The following is a 14,679-nucleotide window of genomic DNA, read 5'->3' on the forward strand; positions in this document are numbered from 1 at the left end:
AGAAATTGTCGACGTGTAGAATCGGACGACAATCAGGGTTGTAGACATTGTCGACGAGTATAATTGGTCGACAATCAGATTGTAGACATTGTCGACGAGTACAATTGGTCGACAATCAGATTGTAGACATAGTCAACGAGTACAATTGGTCGACAATCAGATTGTAGACATTGTCGACGAGTAGAACCGGCCGACATTTAGGATTGTAGACATTGTCGACGAGTAAAATCGGTCGACCATTAGAATCAGTCGAATATAGTCCAGGTGGATTAATTTCAAACACCAGTCCGATGTGATTAGATTCTGCGCAGATCTACTTTTACCTGTTCTGGAGTTGAGCCCATAACGCTATAATCCGTATTTCAGAGCCGTGGAAGGAATTTTTCAGTGGCGAGGCTTATTTCTGAAGGGTGGTCTGGGGGTCCTCCCCTAGAAAAATTTGAAAATTCAATCGGCGGAGATGCGTTTTGGGGCCATTTCACGGTCTCATTCACAGAAGCATGAGAAGTCGTGAGCCAACCACCTAGTACAGAGAACGACGAGCTGCTACGAAAAAATTTTTGTTAAGCAAAAAAGTGGGGCCTTCGGAAATGAAAATTAAATGCCGGGGATTCGAACCAGACATAACTGGAGAAAATAAAGGCGCCACTGAAGCGAACAGGTGTAGAGATGGTTTGGTTATTTTCGGAGCATTCCTCTTTTTGACGTGTTAACGGGTAAATGTGCATTCAATCTCAATTTCAATTTATTTCATAAGAAAGCATGTTATAAGAATATTTACAAACAGAACAAATATGAAATTAAGAAGGCTTTGTTATGAAGGCCAAGGAAAAGCCAAAAGGTCGCTATAGCAAGCTTGAAAAGCTAAAAAGAAGAATAGAAAATGCGATGAAAAATAATGAAGAGGAGATACGCAAAGAGAGTGATTTAGGAACAATTTTAACAGTTGGGGTTATCGCAGAGATGGGAATTAGAGTAGCTGGAGGTGAGAATGTATTTTGTTTTGCGTCTATGATTACATTGACTGGTTGCAAATGAATTGCTTGGGGGTTGTAGATTTTGCCAAATTTCTATTTGAGATTCTTAGAAATATTAGATTTAGAGTCGATGTCGGGTACATTTTGTTTGGGTACTTCTAAAGTACGAAACTACGAAATTAAGAAATATGCAACGAAATTACGAAATGCAAAACGAAATTAAGAAATGCTAAAGTACCTAACGAAATACTATACGAAATGCTAAACTATGAAACGAAATGGTCATTTTTTCGCGGGTCCTTCTAAAGTATAAAATGAAATACGAAACGAAAATTTTGTAATTTTTTGCGCTATAGCAGCGGATTCGTGGAGCTGGCTTAAACATGCGCACCCGGTCTAGTGTGGCAGGGTTCCGTGCCGCGACTGAGTTTAGCGATGCCATCAGGGAGAATGATCTGCGCATGCTCATATACAAATGGAAGGTAGCGATTAATAAATTACGGGTTAGAGAACGAAGTGTGCCTTAAAATATATCCTGCAGTGTTTAGGCTAAAAAATTGATACCTCGTTTCTCCTCTGCTGAGGAGCTTAAAAGTCTGGATTCTGCAAGGGATGCGGATTCGAAAAGAAAATTCACGGCCGGAATTTTTTTCAAATTGCTCGTCACTACGCTGTTAAGTGGTAAAAGATCGTCATGTAGTCCATGTGTAGGGCCTATCATTTCACTATGCTTTACCGCGTCTGAGTTCGTGGAAATGGCGCAGCGTATTCATTATTTGTTTTTGAGAACATCCTACAAGTTTCTACTAATTGTAGACGTTCTTAAAACCCTCCAGTTTAAGAAAATAAATTCTTGAATATGGTACTTTCAAAAGATCATTTACATGCATCGCCGAGATTTTTACAGTCCCGTAGCGTTATAACGAGCTTTGACCATAGTATGGGCGTGTGTTTGAAATGTGACCATTTCGTTTCGTATTTCGGTTCGTATTTCAGCACTACTGGCAAAAAAATTTCCATTTCGTATTTCGTAATTTCGCTCCATATTTCGTAATTTCGTAGTTTCGTACTTTAGCAGGACCCATTTTGTTATGATAGTGATGAATAAGTGTGATCAAGCTGGATGTGTCTTTGTGAAGTTGAACGTGTACTTAGGAATACAGGAGTTAGGTATGCAGGAGTACTGTAGTCGCTCAAACAACCGTTAGAGGAACCGTTAGCTAACGACTGTTTAGGAACTTTAACGAGTCGTTAAAGTTCCTTAACCAGTCGTTAGTTGATTCCAAGATGGCTACCGCTTCAAACTTAAGTGAGAATGCTCCCAATAATATGTGCTTTAAAAGGACTAATTTCTCATCACAAGAGATCACACTATTGTGCAATTTGGTTGAAGAAAATTATCACACCATTCACAGTGGCTTTAATAACAAATAAGACCACAAAAAGAAGATCAAAATATGGAAAGAAATCAGCAGTAAGGTATCAGCGTTGGGTGTGGAGGTGAGGTCAGTGGAGGAAGTTAGAGAGAAGTGGCGACAGTTAAATACAAACGCTAAGCTGGAGAAATCGGGATACAAATTAATAGGGCATCAAGAAAACTGGTGGACGTCCCCCACCACAAGAAATCTCGGAAATTAGCCAAGCAATCTTGAAGATCCAAGATGGAAACCCTTCTTTCACTGGGATTGAAGGAACAATTAATTTAGACTCTTTTCAACTTGAAGATGGTATCAATGATGAGAGTATGTATATTTTCAATTCAACAAGAGAATTTTGATTTCTAAACGATGTATTGCATTCAGACCATAAACATGATTTTTCGGTTCGGTTAGTTGAACCGTCTGCTTTTGTTTACATTTGGTGGGATTCCTTACAAATGATGTCATAGGTCAGGGTCAAACTAATGAATACTTAATGAGATTAGATCCCGTAGAGTAGTCCTTGAATTGGAGCTTAATCCCACCATGTCAACACTGTTTACAATACGGGTCACCTTATTCAAATACATTTTCATCCCGGTGCAGTGTTAAAACTCTTGGGAGGAATATTCAAAATGCAGTTAGGCCTTGTTGAACTATACGGGATATCGACAAATTCAAGTTCTCGAATTACTCGTTTGATGGCGCTAGTCAGAACCGGAAATTGGAACCTATATCCGCCATGCTCTAGTTCATTTGCAATGAAAATTTCTCGCTTCAAGTTTTCAATGAGCGATATTTTTACTTACTATATATCGTCACGCATAATGATCCTTTAAATGTGATATCCTACCACTACGTTGGATATGATAAAATCTCACTGCAAAGGCTAGAAATCACTATAAATGTCCTACAATTATCAAAAAACATTTTGCAACGGCTGACGATGCAAAGACTGGTTGCCAAGTGTCACATGGTGGCAGCACTTGACGGCCCAATTTTGATTGTTGGTTCTGGTACTTTTCATATTTTTATTATGAATCTACGAGTTTAGTCCTTCTAAAATCAATTTTATTTCATAATATTATTTAATATTTATCAGTGTAGCCTGCAATAAATTTAGTGATGACACCCGGCACCAGTCATTACTTCCGTTAGCTGCTTCGAGCGTCATCGCTAAATTTGTTATTTTTGGTAGTTTTTTTAAATTTCTAGTAATCTTTAGCGTTCAAAGTTGGGTTTTATCGAATTCAACACATTGTCAGGATATCATACTTAGAGGATAATGCGTACCGTTGTATAGTAAGTAAAATATCGCTAACTAAAAACTTGAAGCGAGAGATTTTTATTGCAAATGAACTAGAACATGGCGGATTTAGGTTCCAATTTCCGGTTCTGACTAGCACCATCAAACGAGTAATTCAAGAACTTGAATTTGTCGATATCCCGTATTGAAGTATTTCATCGCCCGTGTATACCAGGCTACATCGCTCCACAAAAAGCTCTAAACCTGGAAAGCTAATTACCAGTACCGAAAGTTTGGAACATGAGGCCAACCGACGGGTTCGGGCCGCCATCGGCGGGTCGGATGGTTCATCTTATCGCCCTTTACCACATGGCCTATTTCGGAAAAGCTCAATTGTTTTCAGAAATCCCCTTGACCTGGCTGGTCATCTTATTTTCTTGTATTTTTTCTCATTAGAAATTTCATTTAAGACTGGGTAGGCCTACTAGTCGCGTTTTACAGACCCAAGAGGAGGAAATAATCAAACTTTTACAGTTTCAGCTGAAGGCACCAGTAAGTTTTCCCACATATTAATTACGGGTACTATCACATATTCCTTGCACATTCAAACTGTGGAAATTTTTTCTGTTCACATATGTTCATTTGGGCCTCCGTGACTGGAGATTCGAACATGTGTGCAATCAACCACTCTGATGACTCTGGGAAACCCAGCCATCTGGTAAAATCCATCCCTCGACTTTTCTTCTCTTCCTCAGTCATTGGCCAACGAATAAATCTAGACATTATCTCCTGACTTAGTTCACAAAATTGGTGAATACATCTAGATACTGTCGACTTGTGAACTTTAAATGTATCTCCGATCACCGCCATAAATGCCCCACTCGCTAGAAAGCGCAGCGATATTAAGACGATTTTCTTGGGCACTCAGTGCTTGATTTCTTTTTGTTTCCCTTTGCAAGCCATCTTCAATTAACGCCGTTATATATTCGATTCCCTGTCTGCCGAATCGATATTTTTTTCGCAGTTCCTCATCTGCCAGCTCAAGCTCGAGTATAGGTAGCCATTGTCTACGATTCAAAACTAAATTATCATAATGTTCACCCAAAAAAAGTTGTCGCGCCATTTTCTACTGAAGTTAACGGTCACGTTAAGCAGTTAACGTGGCTACAGGAGGTTGTTTAAATTTAACGACTGGTTAAGGATATTTAACGACACGATAACTTTTGAGCAACCGAACTTATCGTGTCGTTAAGAAATAACGACACGATAAGTGATTTAACGACACGTTAGGAGTTAACCAACTTTTGAGCAAGCGGCCCCATGTGTTTGATATGCGTATACCGGTGTGTATCTATTTTGGGTTGGCACAATACCTGCACTTCAAACCGGCCTATGACTACTTCTGTATGATTGTGTTTAAGTGGGTTCAATTCTAACTTGAATAGATTAATTTGCAAATAACCTCACAGCATAATTTTGATTTTGAAACGTGAAATGACCAATGAATGAAATAATATTCATTATTCAGTGGTAACTGTAGAGAGTTGACAACTTCTAACAACGCGCACCCACGAAAAACAGGAATGGTCTTCGCCCAGAAAAGTTTGAAAATGTACTGCTTTTTGACCCAAGCATTAAATTAAGTCCTGGCGACGACTGGGTGTGGGTAAATATTTCTTAAGGGGGCAAATTGGTGTCCCGGGGTTTTTGTCAGCCAGGAATTGCACCTTGGTGACGATATTGAAAAGGGGCTTAAGTCTATCTATTTCAGATTGTCCACGATCTTTTTGGGATATTTCGCTTAATTTTGGGTGTGCATACCTCAAATAGGTCTTAATCAGTAGGACTTAATCTCGAATCAGTAGGGTTGTGCAGTCCAGACAAATCATCGTTTTTATATACATTTTGTACCGAGTTGAAGGATTGATGAATATTCTCGAAAATTGAGCTTTAAATCGGCAAGGGAGACCGTCATTTTGTTCCAGTTTGTTTACTTCTTTATGCAAATGAGCAGTGTGTATCATGTGATCTGGGTAAGTTTATTTTTTTTATGGGGAGAGTACGTTGCTCGCACGTTTCACTACGCGGGTACGGCCGCAATGGTTGCGCTATTATAGGCCTAAATCATTTCCAAACCGCATTGTTTTGATAGCTTTGACAAAGCCATGTTTATTTACTAAAACAGCTTTCTAGGGTAATATTGTGAGTCGTTGATTGGTCTTTTGGCGACAAGAAGCTGCTTCATCCCCCATGATATACTTGACGCATCCCCACCTCATTGCGCATGTGAACAATGCCTCATTTGCATAAAGAGATAAGCAAAAACGAACAAAATGGCGGTCTTTCTCGCCGATTTAAAGCTCAATTTTCATATTTTCAATTTTCATAGTCATATTGCGATGAACTGCTGCGCTGTTGTCAAACATCAACTCAGTTATTTTCAGATATGTTGTTTATTAAACTTCTTTGATATGGGTATAAGGTTCAAGGGCCCCACGCATATTCTACCTGAGACGCGTCAACGTGTATTATCTTTTCTCTGATTAATCTATTCGCACAATCGAAGCGTTGGAGTATAGAAGCGTCGGAGAATCGGGTATGCCACGTATCGACTTATACACTTTAACATATTTTACGTTCTGGCCGGTGTGTATTCAGAAAAAGTTACAATACGGGATCAGTGCGTTGGCAGCGCGTTTGATAACTACTGCCAATGGCCGATGCTGCGATTTAAAAATTCAGCCATCCTATTTCTGATGTCACACACAAACGATAAACGTTCTCTCCATTACGGCATTATAGTCAATAAGTGCGCCAATCCGTGTTTTTCTAATAAGTAACCGGTTTTGATACACCTGCTGTAAATATACACAAAATCTGACCTTTGCTTATGGATTGTCATTTTTCTCTCGGCGTTTGGCAATAGCGCTGGAAAAAGTTACGATGTAACCACTAATAAACTCTTGGCGATTTACCTCTTTGGTGGGCTCCTGATTAATAACTGATGCTCGTTTACCAGCGCGAGGACAGGTTCTGATAACACACGCGTTCGTTCCAAGAAGTAATAAATGTGTTGTCAACACGACCGTGATTAGAATAGTGATTCGACAGATGTCCCCTGGAAATAGAAATAAAAATAAACACGTGTATCTTTTTCAGTGAATTCAATTCCACAGCATTTGAATAATATACCTTTCTTTTGATAAAGAGATTTGAGTGTCCAAGTACACAAATCAAATCAACCTCTTGGTTGCTAAAATGTTTCGTATGATACGGTACCAAAACAATTTCATAGGGTAAAGAACCGTGTTAAATACATTAGGAAATCAAACACTGAACCAGCAGAATACCAGCGCCGCGCCCGAATCCAATGTCCCAGATAGACTTTGTTTGAAGGGGATTGGGATCCACACCCAAAATATGTAATAAGATTAAAATCCACTTTATTCGAATTTAAAAGAAAAGAAATAAAATCTATTCACCCAGAATTAAAATCAAGATCTAGAAGGTACGACAGTTTGGGATTCTCTCTAGAATTTATCGATGTTGACGATGGCTCCGAGACGCACTTTTCGTAAGTTAAGTTTCGACAACGTCGAGCTTTTCACCCGTAAACTCTCGAAGTTTTACTGGGAATAGTTTATCCTAGTATTAGGAAAATGGCGCTTTCAGGTCAGAGGTCGAGAGGTCGAGACACCACTCATCACCACAAGTAATTTGTTTTCCTAATAAATGGGAGAGAGTGAACAATACACAGAACGAATTGATGTTAATGAAAATAAATATTATTGTACATATTGTAAAAAATACATTGATAAATCTAAAAAATCACGTCATGAAAAATCTACAAATCAGATGAAAAATGTAATAGATTTTGAAACTCCAGAAAATTCCAATGAAAGAAAAGAACGATTAGATGATATGAAAAAAGATGAAAATTAATGTATTGTTTGTAATGAATTTATAGTAAAAAGGAATTATAAAAGACATCTCGAATCACATAAACACAAACAAAATTTAAATAAAAATGTTTTAGGATCAGAATATTTTTATGATAAACCTCATCAAGTAGAAAAATCAACTTCAAAAACTAAATCCATTTCAAATAAACCTTACATGGAAAATGTTAGAAATTATATCGATTCACTAGAAATAATGGATACAATTGAAATTTTAGAAACATTACATAGTAAAATTGGTCATGCAGCCATTATATTTAGATTTTTTAAAGGTACAACAATAGAAGATTATAGTAAATTTATTGAAATCATGGAAAAAATACTAGATTTGGTAACAGATGTTGAATATCCAAAAATTAGTACTTCTGGGAAAGTAAGTTTTTTAAAGTCAGAAGATAAAATGGATTATGATATTCAAACACATTCTGAAGAAATAATTTCAAAAACGCAAATAAAAGAGAAGTTAGAAAAAATATTTAATGAATTTAAACGACATATTGAAGAAAGATATTTTGAGGGTTCTAGTTTAACATTGATTGAAATTATATTTTTAGATTTAAATGTTTATAATACAAAAATGATTAAAACATCAAAAAGTAAAACAATGTTTAAAAATGATTCAAACTTTATATCAGAAAAGGATATTAAAGCATCAAGTTATATCAAATTACCATTTACAACAAAAGCAGTAATAAATATTCAAAATGAAGATAATAAATGTTTTCTATGGTCAATTATTAGTCGCTTACACCCAACTCAGGAAAATGTTTATAGAACAACAAATTACCAGGAATATGAAACAAAATATAAAATTGATCAATATCCAGTAACTATAAAAATAATTCCTAAAACAGAAAAAGATAATGATTTAAAAATAAATGTATTCGAATTAATACAATTACCAAAGACAAAAGGTGAAAATATTAAAGATTATACATTAAAGCTTTATATTTAACAGAATATTATGATGATGAAAAAGTTATAGATTTGTTATATTACAAAAAAGATGAAAATGAACATTATATGTGGTTAAAACAAATTGATTTATTCTTTAGAACAGAAAGTGATTTCAACAGTCATCATAAAATTTATCTGTGTAGAAAATGTTTATCTAAAGTTAGAACTGAGAATACATTATTAAAACATAAAGAATTATGTGATAATAAAGATTTTTACATATTAATAATGCCAACAGAAAAAGATTATAAATTGAAATTTACTAATCATAAATTTAAAAATATTGTTCCATTTGTAATTTATGGGGATTTTGAATCGTTGAATAAAGAATTTACTAATCAAGATAGAAAAGAAATATATAATAAAAAGCAAATTTTTAAATCAATGGATAAAGGAAATGAAATAAATGAAGATATAATTCAAGATCCACCAATTATAAACACAATTAAAAAAGTTCATCAAAGAGCTGCTGCTTATGGCATTTATATAAAATCAAATTATCCTGAATTATATCAAAATCAATATATTCCTTTTAGAGGTGAAGATGTAGTTAATAATTTTTGTAACAAAATAATTGATTTAGAAAGTGATTTTGCAAAATTATTAAACAAAAATAAAAGAATAGTTATGACAAAAGAAGATGAAATTGATTTTAATTACTCAACTCATTGTTGTTACTGTGAAAAACGTTTTCATTCATTTGATAAAAAAGTTAGAGATCATGATCATTTAAATTCAAAATATCGTCGAGCTGCTCATGAAGATTGTAATTTACAAGCTAAGAAAGTTAATTTCGTACCAATATTATTTCATAATTTATCGGGTTATGATACCCATCTATTTATAAAACAGTTATCAGGAAAATTGGGCACAATTAATCAAGAAATAGAAGAATATAATGCTATGAATGGTATAAATGTAAGAAAATATGATTTTAAATTATTAGCTAAGACATCTGAAAATTATATTTAATTTCAATTTGATTGCATTAGATTTTTAGATTCTTATAGATTTCTAGCAAGTTCATTAGATAATTTAGCAAAAAGTTTAGTTGATAATGATTTTGTAATAACTCGACATTATTACCCAAATGAACAAGATTTTAAATTATTGAGATATCAAGGCGCAATTCCTTATTCATTTTATAAAACACATGATGATTTTAATGTAACAGAATTATTAAAAGAACAATTTTATGATCAATTAAAAGAGGAGTATGTGAAAGATGAAGTGTTTAATAGAACATTAAATATTTGGAATCACTTTAAGATAAAAAATCATGGTGAATTACTAGATTTGTATTTAAAATCAGATGTTATGATATTGGCTGACATATTTGAAAAATTAATAGAAGTTAATTTGAATCATTTTAATGTTGATCCTTGTTATTGTTATTCAAGTCCCGGTTTAACCTGGCAATGCGGTTTAAAATATACAAATGTAGAAATAGATTTATTAAAAGAACCAGACATGGTTTTATTATTTGAAAAATCAATTAGAGGTGGAATTAGTGGTGTTATGGGAGACATTTTAAAGCAAATGATGAATATAAATTAGTATATATTGACGCCAATTATTTATATGGTTGGGCAATGATGCAACCTCAACCATACAATAATTTAATATTAGCAGAAGTTGAAAATTATGATAAAACTGATTGGGAAAGCGCAATTGCGAGTTTAAAAGATGAAGCACCAATTGGTTATTTCTTTGTAGTTGATTTGGAATATCCTGATAACATAAGATTTAAAACAAGAAACTTACCTTATTGCCCAGAACATTTAACTGTAGATGATAGTTATTTAGGTGAATACCAGAAGAAAACAAAACCGAAAGATCATGTTTTTACAGAAAAATTGATATTAACACAAAATAATAAATATAATTATATTGTTCATTATAGGATGTTAAAATTTTATTTAAAACAAGGAATGAAATTAAAGAAAGTACATAGATATATTGAATTTAATCAATCGAAGTGGTTAGAAAAATATATAGATTTTAATACACAACAGAGAACCATATCAAAAACAGATTTTGAAAAAGATTTCTTCAAATTAATGAATAATAGTTTTTATGGTAAAACATGTGAAAATATTAGAAATAGAAGTGATATTGAATTAGTAAATAATTCTGAACGATTGAGACATTTACAATCAAATCCTAGACATTTAGGAAATAAAAGATTTGAAGATTATTTAACAGCGGTTAAATTAAAAAGAACGTCAATGAAATTTAATAAACCTATATTCATTGGTTCAACTGTTTTAGAAGTATCAAAATTATTAATGTATGATTTTTATTATAATGTTTTACAACCACTTTTTGGGGAAAAGCATATTGAAATATTATATTTTGATTCTGTAACAGCTGACACCCCAATATTATTAAAATGTAATAATAAAATATTGGTAAGAAGAATTTCAGAAATAATTCCAAAACAAAATGAATGTTATATTTCATATGATGAAAAAGAATTAATACAAATAAATGAATTAATGGATGTTTGGACAAGAAATGGATGGAAAATATTAAAGAATATTATTAGGCATAAAACAAATAAGAAAATCTATAGAGTTAGAACTAAATTAGGGTTTGTAGATGTTACAGAAGATCATAGTTTAATTAAACGAAATGGTGATGAAATAAAACCAACTGATATAAAAATTGGAGATGAATTATTACATAAAAGATTTTTCCAAAGAATGAATCATATATCATTTGATGAAATAATTGATAATATGTATAATATAGAATCCGAAACATTAGAAGAAAAAGAATATTTTATCAAAGGATTTTTTTATGGGAGATGGTTCAGCAGGTGTGTATAATTATGTTAGTGGAACTAAATATTCTTGGTATTTATGACTTGAAATTATTAGAAAGAATTAAGAAATTCGGTGAAGAAGTTTACTCAAATAAAACATTTAGAATCGTGGATCATATGAAATCATCGGCAGTTTATAGAATACTCGTTAATAACCCTAAAGATTTTGCAATTAAATATAATGATGAATTCTATATTCATGCAATAGTTAAAAGTAATACTTCAACAAAAGAAAAGATAGTTCCAGATTATGTATTAAATGCAAAAAATAATTTAAGAAAATGGTTCTTCATTGGATTCTATGCTGCAGATGGTTCAAAAAGTTTCAAAAACCACAAAACAATATCTTTAGCTCTAAAAGGAAAAGTTGCTATATCAGGATTGAATATATTATGTAATTCATTAGGTTTTAATATGAATATTGGATTGATTAAATCTAAACCAAATTGCTTTAATTTAAGCCATGTAGAAAATGAGTTAACTGAAGAAGATTTATTCGAAATATATAACCCAACAGATTATGTTTATGATTTATCAACTGAAGATGGCACATTATAAAACATAAAATCAATATCATCAAACTTGAAATCACTATTGGTTTCTTCTTTTTCATTTAATTGTTTTTGTATAATTTGTTTAGGTTCTTCCATTTCATTTTTCTCATTTAAATAAAGTTCTATCTTGTACCACATTTCATCTCGATGTTTCTAATATCGATGTTTAAAAAATTTACAATCTTATTTAAAAAGAATAAATAATTAATTGAATCTGTTATTCTATTATCCACATAATATTTTGATATGTTTGTGAATGTTTCTTTTATATTTTCCATATCTCCTTCTGTTAATTTAGGTTTTTTATAATAATCGTTAAATAATAGATATAAATACATTTTCTTTTCTTGTGTGTTAAATGTTGACGGAATAATTGTTTTTATAATATCTTTTTTAGTTATTTCACCATTTTTATTTTCTATTATTTTCATTTTCTCAAGCCATTGCTTATATTCTGGTGTATGATTTTCCATAGAAAAGATATTAAATATTTCATCTAGATATTTTAATTTTGGTTCTATAAGAATATCTCTAGTTTTTTCATCATCCCATAAATTCTTTTGCCATCCACATTCATTACAAAATATCACAGGACCTTCTTGAATTAAATACCTATAAATACATTGTGGGCAATTTGTTCTATCATAGCTTGGTAATAGATCATCATTGAGCTCTTGGTATTTTCTTACGTTTTCTTTAAGTTTTATTGTTCTATTATGTAGATTTAAATTTCTTGTTGTAATGATCAATTTACAATATTTACAATAATATGTTATTTTTACTTATTCATTATATTGTGTTTCATCTCATCAATCGCAGGAATATAATATTAGAGAGAAATATCCAGTAGAACTTCAAAAACGGAGCCAACTATTAGAGTACGGTTTCAGAATATATTCTCCATAACTGTCTACACTAAAACACGGACCGCCAACGACGGAACATCCTCCCCTTCTGAACCCTTATGGGGTTCACAATTAACTAAACTAAACACACAATCTTAATTACCTAAATTAAGCTAATGTAAAGAATCTATTATTGGCATCTTAACTAAATTACTAATTAACTAGTGTATTAAATCGTTTCTCGCAAGATCTTCACGACCTTGCAAGGAGGGCGCTAGGCTCACCTCCACAATCTATCACTAAATAACTGAACGCGTTAAGCGTATATACATGTACAATGTTTCTCCACGAAAGAACGCACGAACTGTTTTTATAAATTTACGAACTGTTTATGAATTTAAACGCGGTATTACACTACTAGAGTTTATTATACGAATTACACATAGTCTCTGTCACAGTTCAAATGACACAGTTTATTCACCGCGCGAACATATTCCTTTCCCCGACATCGTACACGAGCTACACGAACGAGTTCATCCTCTCCGGGATAAACACCGACGACCTTCGCAAGTGGCCATCGTCCACGAGGATTTTCTTCGTCTTTCAACATGACGATATCGTTCACCTTCAAGTTCTGTCGCACTCGCACCCACTTGGGGAATGTGTTCAATGGAGTGAGATATTCCGACGACCACCGTCTCCAAACCTTCTTTACCAGACTTTGCACGTACCGCCATCTATTTCTAGGATTGAACGCTACTTCATCTGTTATGCTTTGTGCCAAATTACCGCCGACTTGGCCGTGTATGAAGTGATTAGGCGTCAACACTTCTTCATCATCAGGGTCATCAGAAACGTACGTCAATGGTCTTGAGTTTAACAGACCTTCAGTTTCGACGATTGCAGATAGTAATTCTTCATCAGTTAATTTTGCGTTGCCAAGTATCGATTTCACAGCTTTCTTGGCTTGTTTGATCATAGACTCAAAAACCCCACCATGATGTGGCGCAGCGGGTGGGTTGAACTTCCACTTGATGCCCTGAGAAGCACCCTTCATTTTGATCTCATCTTTATCGAGCATCTGCACCAACTGCCTAAGTTCTTTCTCGCCTGCTGTAAAATTCGTTCCGTTGTCACTGGTCATAACGCTAGGTTTTCCTCTCCTAGCTACCATTCTGGAAAAGGCTAGAAGAAAACCAGCTGTGTCAAGGGAATATGCCATTTCCAGATGGACAGCCCTTGTCGCCATACATGTAAATAGACACAAGTATCTCTTTGCAGTGCATCGTCTAGTGATCTTCGTTGTAAACGGACCGCCATAATCCACCGCACAAGAAAAGAAACATCGTAGACTGACCAGCAGACGTGAACGTGGTAGCGGTGCTACTTTCTGATTTATGCCGAGTTCTTTTCTAGTATGACACAGTTTGCAGTTAATTTTGCAACGTTTTACTTCTTCCCGGCCATCTATCACCCAATATTTTTGCCGCAGGTCAGCCAAGACTGCATTTGTACCACGGAAATGACCACCGAATCTGTGTCTGTCTTTAACAAGCAGCCTTGTGATCTCATTTTTCTTAGGTAAGATTATTGGGAATCTCGTGTCATACGGCAAATCTGCTTTCTCCAACTCTCAAAATCCCTTCTGTATCCAGTATTGGTAATAACTGCCTAAGCTGACTTTTCTTAGGCAAATCTTTACCCTTTGTCAACAAAGTAATCTCTTCACCAAATGCCTCCATCTGACAACACTCGAACAAGTTATTCTCAGCTTTTTCAAGTTCTTCAACTTCCAATACCACTTTATTTGAATCTTTGGGTTCTACCGTTTTTTTGTTTTTCAATATCTTGTAGTATCGAAACACTAGAGCTACGACTGCTTTCAACTTCGTAAAA

General features: G+C 33.8%; 2 protein-coding genes across 2 annotated transcripts in view; both read right to left on the reverse strand.

The window, feature by feature from the left end:
* The window catches only part of LOC141899626 (conopressin/neurophysin-like), a 65,989-nt gene that overhangs the window by 8,507 nt on the left and 42,803 nt on the right, over positions 1-14,679 (reverse strand). Inside the window, exon 2 of the mRNA XM_074786040.1 lies at positions 6,617-6,759. Within this exon, the coding sequence (XP_074642141.1) occupies positions 6,617-6,759 (143 nt within the window). The remainder of the gene's footprint in view (positions 1-6,616; positions 6,760-14,679) is intronic.
* On the reverse strand, positions 13,220-14,525 carry LOC141900828 (uncharacterized). The gene is made up of 2 exons (XM_074787876.1): positions 14,415-14,525; positions 13,220-14,359 (listed from the first exon to the last, which is right to left on the reverse strand). The coding sequence occupies exons 1-2, from the start codon at positions 14,523-14,525 to the stop codon at positions 13,220-13,222; spliced, it is 1,251 nt and encodes a 416-aa protein (XP_074643977.1).

This window comes from Tubulanus polymorphus, chromosome 2 (assembly GCF_964204645.1).
Source record: "Tubulanus polymorphus chromosome 2, tnTubPoly1.2, whole genome shotgun sequence".
Lineage (NCBI taxonomy): Eukaryota > Metazoa > Nemertea > Palaeonemertea > Tubulaniformes > Tubulanidae > Tubulanus > Tubulanus polymorphus.

Bases quoted from the DNA above. Each gene is read 5' to 3' on its own strand.
- LOC141900828 (XM_074787876.1), bottom strand. From the start codon at position 14,525: ATGGAGGCATTTGGTGAAGAGATTACTTTGTTGACAAAGGGTAAAGAT. The intron at 14,360-14,414 runs GTTGGAGAAAGC...ATCTTACCTAAG, and splicing joins ATACAGAAGGGATTTTGAGA to AAAAATGAGATCACAAGGCT.